This window comes from Sus scrofa, chromosome 6, assembly GCF_000003025.6.
Source record: "Sus scrofa isolate TJ Tabasco breed Duroc chromosome 6, Sscrofa11.1, whole genome shotgun sequence".
Classification (NCBI taxonomy): Eukaryota; Metazoa; Chordata; class Mammalia; order Artiodactyla; family Suidae; genus Sus; species Sus scrofa.
In genome coordinates this window covers 155,798,103-155,811,401 of record NC_010448.4, presented here as the reverse complement: position 1 = coordinate 155,811,401, position 13,299 = coordinate 155,798,103, and the positions used below count along the sequence as shown (strand labels likewise).

The window sequence follows — 13,299 nt, the reverse complement described above, 5'->3', positions numbered from 1 at the left end:
ACTTCCATATGCCATGTGCCAAGGGTGCAGCCCTAAAAAGCAAAACAAAAACAAAAACAAAACAAAACTGCCTAGTCTTTCAAATTTGCCCCTCAGATCTCTGACCTCACTCAAGTATCATCCCCTGATTTGGATTAATAAAAGCAAAACCTGTTTGCCTTGTTTTTCTTTTCACTGACACAGGCAAGAGAAAAAAGAGCAGAGAGCTCTCTAGAGAACTGCCCCATGAATGATATCAAATTTCAAACGGACAAGTACACACCAGAAAAGCTAAACGGTATAAAGGCAAGACCTGGGTTCTAGGTCCTGCTTTTTCACTATCGCTGGACAATTACTAACCAGTCCAAGCCTCCGGTTCCTCCTATGTGAACCAAGGGCGTGGAATAGGTTGAGGTGACAATGACCACAGCAGCTGGTGAGTATACCACGCCAGACGCTATACCAGGCATGGCCTCACAACTTCACAAAACATGCGATCCCATTTTACAAATGAGAAAACTGAGGCCTCAAAAACAGTCATAACTTGCCTAAGCACATTCACCTAATAACCATAAGCAAACGCCCACATGTCTCTCTTTTTTTTTAACTTTTTAGGGACACACCCACTACACGTGGAAGTTCCCAGACTAAGGGTTGAATCCAAGCTGCAGCTGCCAGCCTACACCACAGCCACACCAGCTCCGAGCAGCCTCTGAGTCCTACATCACAACTCATGGCAATGCCAGATCCTTCACCCACTGAGCAAGGCCAGGGATCAAATCTGCATCCTCATGGATACCAGTAAGGCTAGTTGCCGCTGAGCAGCAAGGGGAATTTGTACACCTGTCTGTCTCTTAAATAAAGCCTGTGCCTCCCCCTCGGACCTCCACCCATCCCCTGTTCAAAGAGGCCTATTTTTCTGACTGAGATAAAAAATGACCTGGGTATTGTTGATAATGAAATCCCCAGGATACTTTCAAATTCTAAAGAGTCCATGAATCTAGGCACTGGAGAACTGTCTAGATGGAATTTTCTTACTAGGTCCACAGGGAGGCTGGGTCAGCACACTCCAAGCTGATCTGCAATTATTTATATAAAATTCTGTCCCCTCCACTGCCCAATAAGATCCTTGAGTTAAAACTCATGTTGTGTCCTACACAGGACCCTGCACAACGTATTGTACATATTCGCACTCAGTAAAATGGAAATAAATGGAATGAAATGAAATAAATAGAAAAGAGTCTTCACTGCATTAACTGCACTGAAAAGTGGGCAGCGAGGTAAGCTGGCAAGAGCTCTGGAAAATTCAGTGACCACTTACTAGCTGGGCACCCTTGTGCAAGTTATTTAACTTCTCTAAACCTCAGTTTACTCATCTATAAAAGGAACCTAATATCTATGCCACATGGTTGGCCTGAATAATAAATATGCTAAGAAGCCCAGTTTGTTTGATAAGCATTTTGATTATTTTCAATCACAGCTGCTCTTTTTATTTTTTTTAATTTTTTTATTTATTTTTTATTTTTTATTTTTTGGTCTTTTTTGCTATTTCTTTGGGCCGCTTCCATGGCATATGGAGGTTCCCAGGCTAGGGGTCGAATCGGAACTGTAGCTGCTGGCCTACACCAGAGCCACAGCAACGCAGGATCCGAGCCACGCCTGCGACCTACACCACAGCTCACGGCAACGCCGGATCCTTAACCCACTGAGCAAGGGCAGGGACCGAACCCGCAACCTCGTGGTTCCTAGTCGGATTCGTTAACCACTGCGCCACGACGGGAACTCCTCAGCTGCTCTTTTTAGATTCCCCCCCACCCGGGGCTGTCAAAAGACACACATAAGAGCTGACCCTAGAGTTCGCGCGCACTGTGGCTCAGCAGTAACAAGTCCGACTAGCATGCATTCATGAAGACGCAGGTTTGATCCCTGGCCTCACTCAGTGGGTTAAGGATCTGGCATTGCTGTGAGCTGTGGCTTAAGTCACAGATGAGGCTCGGATCCCAAGTTGCTGTGCCTGTGGGGTAGGCTGGCAGCTGTAGTTCTGATTCGACGCCTAGCCTGGGAACCTCTATATGCCTGAGTGAGGCCCCTTTAAAAAAACAAGAAAAAGAGTTGATCCTAAAACAGACCACTTGTCCAAATTCCCTCCCAGCCTTCCTAAGGTGTAGCTACACCTCTGAGGATGATATGGCCTTTAGGTCCCTTCCAGAAGGGAAGGGTGTAACCGCCAAAAAGCTAGTGAGGTTTCCACACTATGACTTATACCAAACCTGTCACTGCTTTCTCTTTGGCTAATGGAAAACATTTGTGTTCTCTCTGCCTGTTTTCTTCCTTAGGATTCTCCTCAAAATTGGTCCCCCAAATATACTTCAGGCAACTTTGCTGCCACAAAATGAAAGGATTTTATGCAACTATTGCAGAGTAAGAACACTGGGAAAGGAAAAATCTACTATTACTGTGAATAATGATAACAACACAACACCTGATGTTTTAGTGCTTTTTACCTTTTCAAAGTGCTTTCAGGTTCGTGATCTCACCTGAGTTTCACCCTACAAGGGTGTCACGAGGTTTGCTTGCTTATTTTACCGATGAGGAAACCGAGGCCTAAACGGTTCAACAATTTTTGGCCAAGTCACACCTATGGATGACTTTATGTCAGGATTCAAACCCAGATGTGGGTAAACCCGAAGCTTGTATTGTTTCGACAATATCTTACCAAGCTAACTTTGATCTTTTAAAGACTCTCTTCAGAAATCTAATGTATTCATTTCACTTTTTACTCAAACTCAAACTGCAATATCTCAAAAGAAAATATTTACAGGGTTAACACCTCGTTTATCCAAAGTGAGTGGTCACTTGGCTAACAACTTCCACTACAGACAACTCAGTTTAAAGACCAGAAATAAATAAAAATCCCAGGCTCTCAGTAATGAGGAGACACCACCAAGTCCTTACTCTATAAATCACAGGAGACCTTTAGGCCAGCACCCAGAGGTCATTTTTTTCCTTTTGAAAGAATTCTAACAATCTTGAGTATCTTTACTGAAAAAGACAGGTGTACTGGCCACACACAGAAATAAAAAAAATACAGACAACCTAACAATGCAAAAAGAGGCAGAACATTCAGTCCCTCTATATAAATCAACTGCCCTTCCTCAACTGCCCTTAAGACATCAGCTGTTAAACAACCACAATGATCCTCAAATTCCCTGATAAGAATCACCAGAAGCTTTTATAAAACACAGAATCCTAAGCCCTGGTCCAGAGCCTACTGAATTGGCATCTCTCGGATGGTGCCTGAGAATCTGGATTCGACACCTGACGGGTCTCCTTATCTGCTGCGCTTGTGAAGTACTGACACGGTAGGTGTCTCCTAAATGATCATTCCAAAAATAATATGCGCCAGGTTGAACTGACACACCCAGGGTAGGGAGTCTCCATAAATATAACTGCCTGCACAGGGGAGAAGCCCTCAACTCAGGTCTCATTAGCATCATGCTGTGAACAGCTGGTCTTGTCAGCCCAAACAACTGCACACGAAGGGGTCAAGAGAGAATCCAAATTCAACAGGAAATCAAAAGGGCTGAAAGTGGAAGAGGCCACCAACTCTGGCTTCAGCAGTCTTCCACAAAGGAGATGTATCTCTTAAGTACGTACAAGAAAAAGGGAAGAAAGAGCTAAGGGAAAAAAAAAAAAAAAAAACTAGCCAATCCGGACAATGAGGAAATATAGGTTTTCAACCATGCTGAAACGTCAACAGGGCTTACCTACAAAACAGAAGCTCCCTTTTTATTTCAACCCAGGGAGGTTCACCAGTTAACTTAAGGAAAATCTGTTTCTATATTCTCTGGTTCATGTGGTAGATTAAGTTATCAAAACCTAGTGGGTTATTAAAAATACATACTTAGTGATGCTAATAACTGAGTAACCAAAAGAAGGTTGGTCACCTGTTGTGCTTGCTTACTTGTTGGCTTTAATTCCTAGAAATTTGAGGAAGCAGGTCAGAGGGCACATCTGGCCAGGGAACATCGAGCCAGTTTCCCAGCATGTTTGAAGTAAGTCTAGGAAGAGGCGGTGCTTATTGTCCCTCCAGAGTGAATACCAAGTTAAGCTAATTGTCAGCAATAGTTCTTTGATAAAAAAACATAATTCAATTGATAAGTACTCTGTAAGAAGCAATGACTGGGCTCTACATCACAGGATCCACCAGCAGATTCATAAACTCAATCAGAGCGCTGGAAGGAGTCTGAGATGACATAGTCCCTTTCTTTTGTGATGATAATCAAGAAACCGAGGCCCACAAAAGTCAAGAGAATGTCCTGACCTCACTCAGTACAAGTTTAGAGCTCCTGTTTCCAGACTCCTCACCCTTGATGACTCCCTGAGTGAATATACAATCAAGAGCTAAGCAGAGAGGAAGGACCACATAGACATTCAACACATGGGAGTGTCAGAGTTCCCGTCGTGGCTCAGTGGTTAATGAATCCGACTAGGAACCATGAGGTTCCGGGTTCGATCCCTGGCCTTGCTCGGATCCCGCGTTGCTGTGGCTCTGGCGTGGGCCTGTGGCTGCAGCTCCGATTCGACCCCTAGCCTGGGAACCTCCATATGCCGCCACAGTGGCCCAAGAAAATGGCAAAAAGACAAAACAAAACAACAACAACAAAAAAATGCAAGTGTCATTCCTCTATTAGAAATCGGTCCCAGAATGTCACGTGGCAGCCTTGGACATTAGACATCATCCTGCCTCACCAGTCGTTTCACCGATATGGACCCATAAACAACCACCCTGTCCACAGTTACACAAGAAGCTGGTGGCATTGGTTGGCCTGGAACCTGAACTTCTGGCTCCAAGGCTCCCGTTCTCTTCACTACATCACATGGCCTCCCTTTCACTACTAAAAGTGAAGTTTAACAATAATACATCATGATTTGATGTATCCCATAGATGGAATTAGTTCTAAAATTTTATCTCAGCCATTTAACGGTAAATCAGGAAGCATCCAATGGAGCTCCCATTGTGGCTTAGCGGGTTATGAACCCGACTAGTATCCATGAGGGTGCGGGTTCGATTCCTGGCCTCGCTCAGTAGGTTAAGCATCCAGTGTTGCTGCAAGCTGCAGCGTAGGTCACATACTTGGCTTGTATCCTGCATTGCTGTCATTGTGGTATAGGTTGGCAGCTATAGGTCCGATTTGACCCCTAGCCTGGCAACTTCCACATGCCGCAGGGGCAACCAAATAATAATAATAATAATAGTAATAATAATAGGAGCTGCAGTTACAGGCCTATACAGAAGCCACAGCAACACCAGATCCAAGCTGCATCTGCAACCTATGCAGCGGCTGGCTGGATCCTTAACCCCCTGAGCAAGGCCAGGGATCAGACTGCATCCTCATAGATCCTAACCAGTTCTTAAGCCACTGAGCCACAACGGGAAGTCCTAGAACCACTAAATTTTATAGCATAGTTGCTGACCATCCACATTCCTCTATTTTCACCCATTTGAGCTTCTTTCTCTTTGCCTTGTTGACTGTTCCCTGGTGGGGAATGACACAGGAGCGAGGTCTTTCATGCCAAACCCACCCAAATGTCTCCCACCCCCACCATAAGCTCAGCTCACCTACCCTCCAGTATCAAAAGCCAATGAAGACAGTCTTTCTAAACAAACGAACTTTCTCTAAAGCAGGCTCAGGGTACACTGTTACGGTTAGAGGCTCCAGAATTCTGCTAAATTTTAGGGGCTCCTTCTCAGCTAAAGTTTAGATCAATAATGAATGGAAATCCTGTGTCTTCAACTTCCTGGCCCAATGTGACCTCTCGGAAGTGGATGCTTTATGGTCTTCACATTATACCAACATTACTGAGTTTATTTCATGGTCTCGTCTACCTATGATTCTGAGACACAATAAATGGAGACAACCACAAAACCTTCGTCGAGGGCTCTGGATTCGAAATCCTTTGGATCTGCCCAAGTCTTGTGAGATGACAAATAACTTTCATATCCAATCTTTCCTTTGATCCTAACAGCAACATAATGGAGTGGCCATTTTGATCACAGATGGGCTAACCGATCTCAAAGGATGAAGGGCCTTGAGCAAAGTCCCCAAGCCGAAAAGCTGGACCTATCTAACACTGCCCACCCATCAAAGTACATGGGTTGGGAGAAGGAATCAGTAAACACCTGAGGAATAAATACAGGGAAGAAATGGGGGATGGGAGCAGAGAAGCTCTGCGTGGATTTACCAAACCCTTTTGTGCTCCAGCCATGGGCTGTCATCTGTGCTTTCCTTGGAACCACACTGACTCATGGGATAAAAGGGTACCCTCGAAATTGACTCATGGGATAAAAGGGTACCCTCGAAATCTGGGACTTACTGAGTGCTAGAACTGGTCCCCCAGTCAAAACCATGCCTTGGGGTAACGAGACCATATCACTGATCAAAGAGTTGAACCACCTTTATTCATTTGCTTTAGTGCAAATGACTACGTGGAAAAGGCAGCAGGGTAAGGCTTTCTGCAAACGGAGCTTCAGAATTTTCTAATGAGAATCTGAGTTTCAGGATTTTTCAGAGGAGGAGAGAAAAGGGGGATGGAATCCAGTCATGCTCACTGAGGATTAGGGATCAACTCAGACTGAACTCATGGTGAATCTCAGTTTTCTCATCTGTAAAATGGAGATAATCTCCTCATAAGGGTTGTAGTGCAAAGTACATGAACTCATGTATTTTTTTTTGAAACAGAGCCTAACCGAGCTATAGACAGTAGCTGTGCCTTCCTTCCCCCTTGCCTGAGAATATCCTCTGCTGCTCTCTTGTAACACGGTACAGCAGGAGCACTGTGCACGAAAAATCCCAGAGGCCACACAGATTATGCAATTGAAAGGAAAACAAAATCCATTTCAGAAAAATCTGCAATGCAAAGATTCCTAACTGTATTTACGAAAGCAATAATCAGCAAAGATTCACTGAGAGGTAAACTCCCATTGGCGATTCTGGACACCAGCTTCCTTGGGTCCTCACAAGGACAGTGGACTCCTGTTTTATTCACCAAGAATTTAACGTTCCAAAAAGGTATGTGAAAGGGGTCAAACTGCTTGCGTACTTCTACTTACATAACACGTATATTGCACATCAGCTTTTATTTTTTCCAGATACAAGGAGAGGAAACTTGCTGTATATCTCTGTGAGAGAATAAACAGAAAACTGTCTCCCTTTTTCATAGATTAGGGCCTTGTAATCCAGACCATATGATCAATAAACTACATAAAAATTAAATCATACTGACAGTCGTAGGCAAAAGAGAACCACGTAGAAACAATTTTTTAGGACTGCGATGTGTGGAATATTAAAATCACATGTTGTGTTAATAATTTTCTTGTGGGAGCCAAATCAAGTTCTCCTGCATAAATTTCTCAAGTAAATGTTTACCTCACTGTGTTTCTCATTAAAGGTGGTAGAGAGGCACTGAATGAGTGATACTATAATTCGGCCTATGCATAAGGGAGACACTTTGAAAATGACCTTTTGACATGATGCTAATGGCAAGGCCCATAGCCTGAACACAGATAGCTACATGATTCTGACAGTAAAATAGAAGGTTCTGTTACCTTATTAACTTTTTTGCAGTAAACAAAATTATTTGCTGGAACAGACCAACAGTGAGTGAGTAAAAAACAGCTAGGTATAGAATATTAGCTTCGGGGAAGACACAGGGAGAGCTGGGGCAGATGAGGAGATGAAACGTGCAAACATACATCTTACTTACACCATCAACGCACAACAAGTGTCTTGGGGTTTCTCTGTGCCTGGCTAAACTATAGCTAATATAGGTGTGTCTTTTTTTGTGAATTCCTTCACACTCTTTCCTTTGATAAGAGACACCATCTCTTGGGACTTCCTTCTGAAATCACAAGGGGGGAAAGAGGAGGGGAGAACAATAAAACTGTCCAAAGGCTGTCAAGCATGTTCTGGCTCTGCTTTCCTAATCACCAAGTAGGAGGTAGGAAGGTACATGGAACAGACAGTGTAGAAAGAGTTCACCCTACCCCCAACAAAACACACCAGTAAATACTGGGAAGCCCCAGGCAAGTTTACAGCAAACAGCTTCAATGTGTTTATGTGTTCATGGTACTCCCCCAGGACCAGGGAGGGCTTTTAAAAATTCAATAGCTTGGCAGGGAGACTTTAAGTACTAATCTTCCCACTGTGCATAATGAGCCTTCAGTTGCCTTCAGGAAGGTAGGCCCCCCAGTGACAATGCCTTTACATAACATCTTAATGGTGAATTTATATGAAGAGATAGGAATGGGATTTGCCACCTGAACCACAGTTACCTTTCTTCCCTTCCCTAAAGCACAATTTGACCTTTGGCTGTCTGCTTATGCAAAGGGAGCCATTCTTATTTTTAAATTCTAAGTCCCTCCTTTCTCAGACTCACAAAATTGACGATGGACAGTCAAGCCAAGGACAGATGGACTTCAGGAAGGACTCTACTGCAGAAAGGGTCCTGAACACAGGGACGCTTAACTCCAGCCCCAGAAGTCTGGGCTTTGCCTACGCTGCATGGACAAATCCATTTCAAAGGGGACTTGAGCCTCCGTGCAGCAGTTAGTTCTATTTTAAGGGAACTGAATTGGGAACACAGATGTTTCTTCAGTTAGCAGAGTTGGCAGAACAGCCCCTGGACCAAATCCGAGTTCTTAATGCAGGAAGGGGCCTTGGAGAGCATCTGGTTCAGCCCACTCACTCAACTGATGAGGAAACTGAGGCCAAAGAGGCAGCAAGGTTGCACACCCCGCATGTGGCAGAGTGGCAGTATTGTGATGACAAGTCCAGCATGCTTTCCTTGACACTATGATTGGCTTAAAAAAAAAACAAAAAAACAAAAAAAAACTACGCCGACTTCCAAACCTCGGGGCTCCCGTACATTCCTGTCAGTAGTCACCCCCCGCCCTGGAGGCGAGTTCATAAATCCTCTTTACCAACTCCCACTCCAGTCCCTTTACTCCCACCTCTTTCAGCAGTGGCTTCCAACTAGCTGGGAAAACAGAAACGGGGCTACCGCCTCAATTTTCTGGGAGTACAATGAATTGTGGTCCTGAAGCATGACCCTGGCTAGCTTTCCCAATGCCTCAGTTTCCTCATCGGTGAAATGAACTTTCTCGCTCCTCCTGCACCGAGTCGGGGAGACGGCTGGTTAAAACGACCACCTGGCACACAGTAGGGGTCTGCAGAATCGGTACTCTGCATCAAGCCGGTAGACAGCACCCTCCCAACCCCTGGAGGGCGTTCACGAGAGCAACAAGTGAAGAGGCCGGCTTGCAAGTCCTGGGCCGAGGCAGCCCGGCGGAAAGGCTGGATGTTTACGTTCGGCCCTGGGAAGGCAGCGCTCTCCAGGCAAGAGCCCGGCGCTCCAGGAGATCCGTTTTACTCGATGGAAGGCAACCAGCTTTACGCCGGCTCTGGCTCCTGGTTCCACCGACTTCCCCTCCCTCTCCTAAGAGGACAAGCCCTCACCTTTCGTGGGGTTCTGCCTGCGTTTCCAACTGCAGGCAGCTTTTTAGATTGAGTGTCCAAGTGGCCCGCGAAAGCCTAGAGCACGCTCGACACTCCTTTACAGGCCGGGGAGGCGGCAGGATCGGGGAGGGCGGGAACCCGGGAGCGGGGAAAAGCCTGCGGGGCCCCCGGGACGGGCAGCACGGCGCGGCCGGGAGACGGGGCCCCGCGCAGGAGCGAGCGCCGAGCTTCGCGCGCAGCCCCGGGCCGGGCTGGGACGGGCGCTGAGGGCCGGGGGGACAGAGGGGCTGGGCTCACCCATGAAGAGGCAGAAGAGGTCCAGGCAGATGAGCAGCACCCGCTTGCTGCCGCCCTTCCTCGGGTTGTTATTGAGCGCCGGGCTGCCGCCGTTCTTGCTCTCCGCGACGATAGCCTTGTCGTACTTGTAGTTTTGCATGGCGCTGGCCAAGACGCCCCACGACTGCAGCCACACACCCAGACGCCGGGGTCGCCTCCCGACCGAGGCTTCTCCGGGCGCGGCGGGAGAGTGCGGCCCCGCTGCCCCGCTTCCAAGGGCAGGCGGTGGTGCTTTCTGCTCCCTGGTGCTCCTCCGCTTTTCCTGTCTCAACCCCGAATCGTTCGAAAGTCCAAGGGGAAGAGAGTCAACTCCCGAGCAGAAACTTCTGCAGCGCTGCGTTGCTCCGGACGCGCGGAGCTGGCGTGTCCGTGCGCAAAGCAGCGAGGGGGCAGCGCGGGCGCTCGGCCACCTTCCTCCGCAGCTGGTTGCTTAATGAATGGGAGCTGCGCGGAGCCCAGCCACCTCGGAGCGCTGCCCCAACTCCTACTTTCCTCCTCCTCCTGCTGCTGCTGCTGCTGCTGCTGCTGCTGCTGCTGCCGCCGCCGCCGCCGCTGTGATCGCCTGGGTTTGTTTTCGGCACTTTTATTTCATGAGGTCCTTTAAAAAAGAGAGAGAGGCAAAGAGAGGGACCTCCTTACTTGGCTCAGAAGGGATTCCGAAAGCACAGCCCCTTCCTTAAGCAGCCTAAGACGTAGGATAATTAAGGCCACATTTTCCCCCACCCCCTTCCAAAAAAAAAAAAAAAAAAAAATCCTAAAAGGAAAAGTTACTTTCAAACCAGAGAATCCGGGAGCCCCTAGCGTTCAAAAACACTAAATTGTCACAAAACGAGAAAAAAAAAATGTAAATAAAAAGAAACAGCCTTGGATCAGGCAAACGTTGAGGCTGTACAGCTAAAAAAGCGTTTCTCCTCTTTTATCCTCCTTTACATATTTGGGGCTTTCAAGTCTTTGTTTTGATTTGAATCGTTTCCTCCTGAAAATACTCAAATAAATTGTTGGGGGGGGTTTGTTTTGTTTGTTTGTTTGTTTATTTTTTGAGATCTGAACACTCAGCACTGGATACTGGGCTAGATTCTGAGGCTCCGAACAGGAAAAGGACTGCACTGGCTCTGGGACTAGATCCTGTGGCTTGGAATCCTGGCTGTGGCTCGGTGCCTCTGTTTCCCCATCTGTAAGCTGGAGATAATAACTTTCTCCTAAATAGAGTAATTATGAAGATGTCATTAGCTAATCCATAGACGCGCCTGGAACCGTGCTAGGTACATAGGAAATGCTGTGTAGGTGTTAACCTTTACTTTATTCCTTGTAGTTCCCAGCCCTCCAAATCCCTGCCAGTTCGGCTGGCCCCCAGCCTGCTTGTATCAGTATTGAGTGTTGGGGGCAGCTGTCCAGGGAAGCAGGAGAGCTCTCCCAGAGCTAGCATATCTCTAGCTTGGGGGGCAATCTAACGCTTTGCAGTAGAGGCTGTCATGTGCTTTCACAGTCTTCTATGTGAATTAATTCTCCCCCAGACAGAGCATAAACATTTCCAAGGCAAGGACCTTTCCTTCTATCTTCCATCATGTTCTAGATCATGATTTTTTTTACTGACTTGTTATAGGGTTCAGTATCCCTAGATCCAGCCACTTGGCCTTTCTCCAATAGTCCTTTCCCACTCCACACCCTGGCCTCTGCCTCCCTCTGTCTCTGCACATCCATCCCTTCTCTAACTACCAAAATGCTTTTCTTGCTTTAGAATCCTCTGAAATAGCACCTTCTCTCTGGGCCCTTTCTTGATCCCCGGACAGAATTAACTTCACCTTCAGCACTTGGTTTGCAGCACTCTTGTAGTACCTATTACAGTCTGATTTGGTGTTATAGTTAGTAAAGATGAGTCCGCTCTATAGATTATCAGCTCCAAACCCTCTCCCCAGTACCGCACACAGAGTTTGGTGCCTGCTGAATGAAGCTCAAGTCAGACTGCGTAGAACAAGTGGGCTGGTAAAGGAAGGCAAAATTGCTGTCTTCTGGAAGCAAGAGTAACTGAATCTCTAAGACAGCTCTGGATGAAGCTAGGGTACCTAGCTGCCCATCAGACACAGCATTCTCCTTTCAAATAGCAGCAAGTCAAAGCCAGGGAAACTAAGAGAACAGATTTCCTAGACAGCTTTTCAGTGAGAAATGCCTTCTCTTGACATGTTAAAACTGCGGAAACAATATGAGGCTGATTTCACTATTACTGACATTCTAAAAGGAATTCCCGGATTCAAGGGTCTTCCCTGGCCCACCAAATTCTCTTTGTTACGATAATCATCCTTGAAGGTCTAAATCGCCAAGCCACAGCTTTGAGAGCAAGTTCTTGTAACTTCAGCAGCCCACTCTGATCTTTCCCCTCCTTTGAGCTTCAAAAGTCCTAGGGCATCGGTGGCCCCTCAGACAGCCACTTAAATTCCACTGTATGGTACCCCGTTCTATTATTTGAATTTTACAGTTACCTCCCTTTACATTTCCTGTCTGCTTTTTCTTCTCTGTGAAATGACTTTTATTAATTTAAGAATAGACATTTTTAAAAGCCAGACTTTTACTGTAGTTAAATGGTATTATAACTCAGCAATCATTGTTGGGTCTCTTTAAAGTTACTGGATGGTAAACTTTGGCTGGCACTAGTTTGAATACTAGGAACCTTTTTGGCTCTGAGGTTCCCTGGATTAAACTCAGCTACTTATTAAGAAGGATAAAAATCTGTTATTCCAGGAGCCAGTAAAAGGGAAAATAAATGGATGTTTAAATAAGAGCTTTATATTCCCATTTACAAGGCTCCGTGGACTATTTTTCTCATAACAAAAAGATCACGGTGTTAATTGATGCGTGTAGTTGGATGCAAACAACTATTACATTTGGATAACTCTTCAAGGGAACAGAACACTACAGATATTCATTAAAATTGACTTGAACAAGTCATAATACAGTGTCACTATCATTCTTTAGACAAAAGGAAATAAAACAGCCTCCCAGGATGCATACATCTGAAGGCCTCTTTGCTTTAAATCCTAAAATTGAACAGTCTAACTAGCAAGTAAAATGCAATGGAACAAACTTGATTTAAAATGGTGTTATTTCAAAATAATTAAGTAGTTAAAATTCCTGGTAAACATAGCTTACCAAAATACACATCTGAAAATGACATCCCATTCACTAAGCCAGTCTGTATAAAAACTATTATAACATCAGCGGGGATAAATGCCTTTTAAAGATTAACTTATTATGTGTGGTAACAACAGCACATCATTCTTAAATAACTGATACCTCCCAAGAGATTTAAACGGCCTTCATTTCTAAGACCTCTTGTTACCTCATAATTTTATTTCTCTCTCTCTTTAACCCCTCGCATTTAATAATTAATCATTTTTTAAATTTTTTGAAAACGCATGAATTGGCTCTGGAAATATTTAAAGGAAAAGTAACTGCGTTTCTTTACTTAAAA

The 13,299-nt window shown here is 45.5% G+C and overlaps 1 protein-coding gene across 2 annotated transcripts in view; it reads right to left on the bottom strand.

The window, feature by feature from the left end:
* Nucleotides 1-10,564, bottom strand: part of PLPP3 (phospholipid phosphatase 3) — a 94,082-nt gene extending 83,518 nt beyond the window's left edge. The window contains exon 1 of one of the 2 annotated variants that reach the window (XM_005665388.3): nt 9,795-10,564. Coding sequence is in view for 1 of the 2 variants with exons in the window: in XM_003127971.6 (XP_003128019.3) it covers nt 9,795-9,933 (139 nt within the window). In the remaining variant the exon portion in view is untranslated. The remainder of the gene's footprint in view (nt 1-9,794) is intronic. The other variant, XM_003127971.6, reaches the window with a different exon arrangement.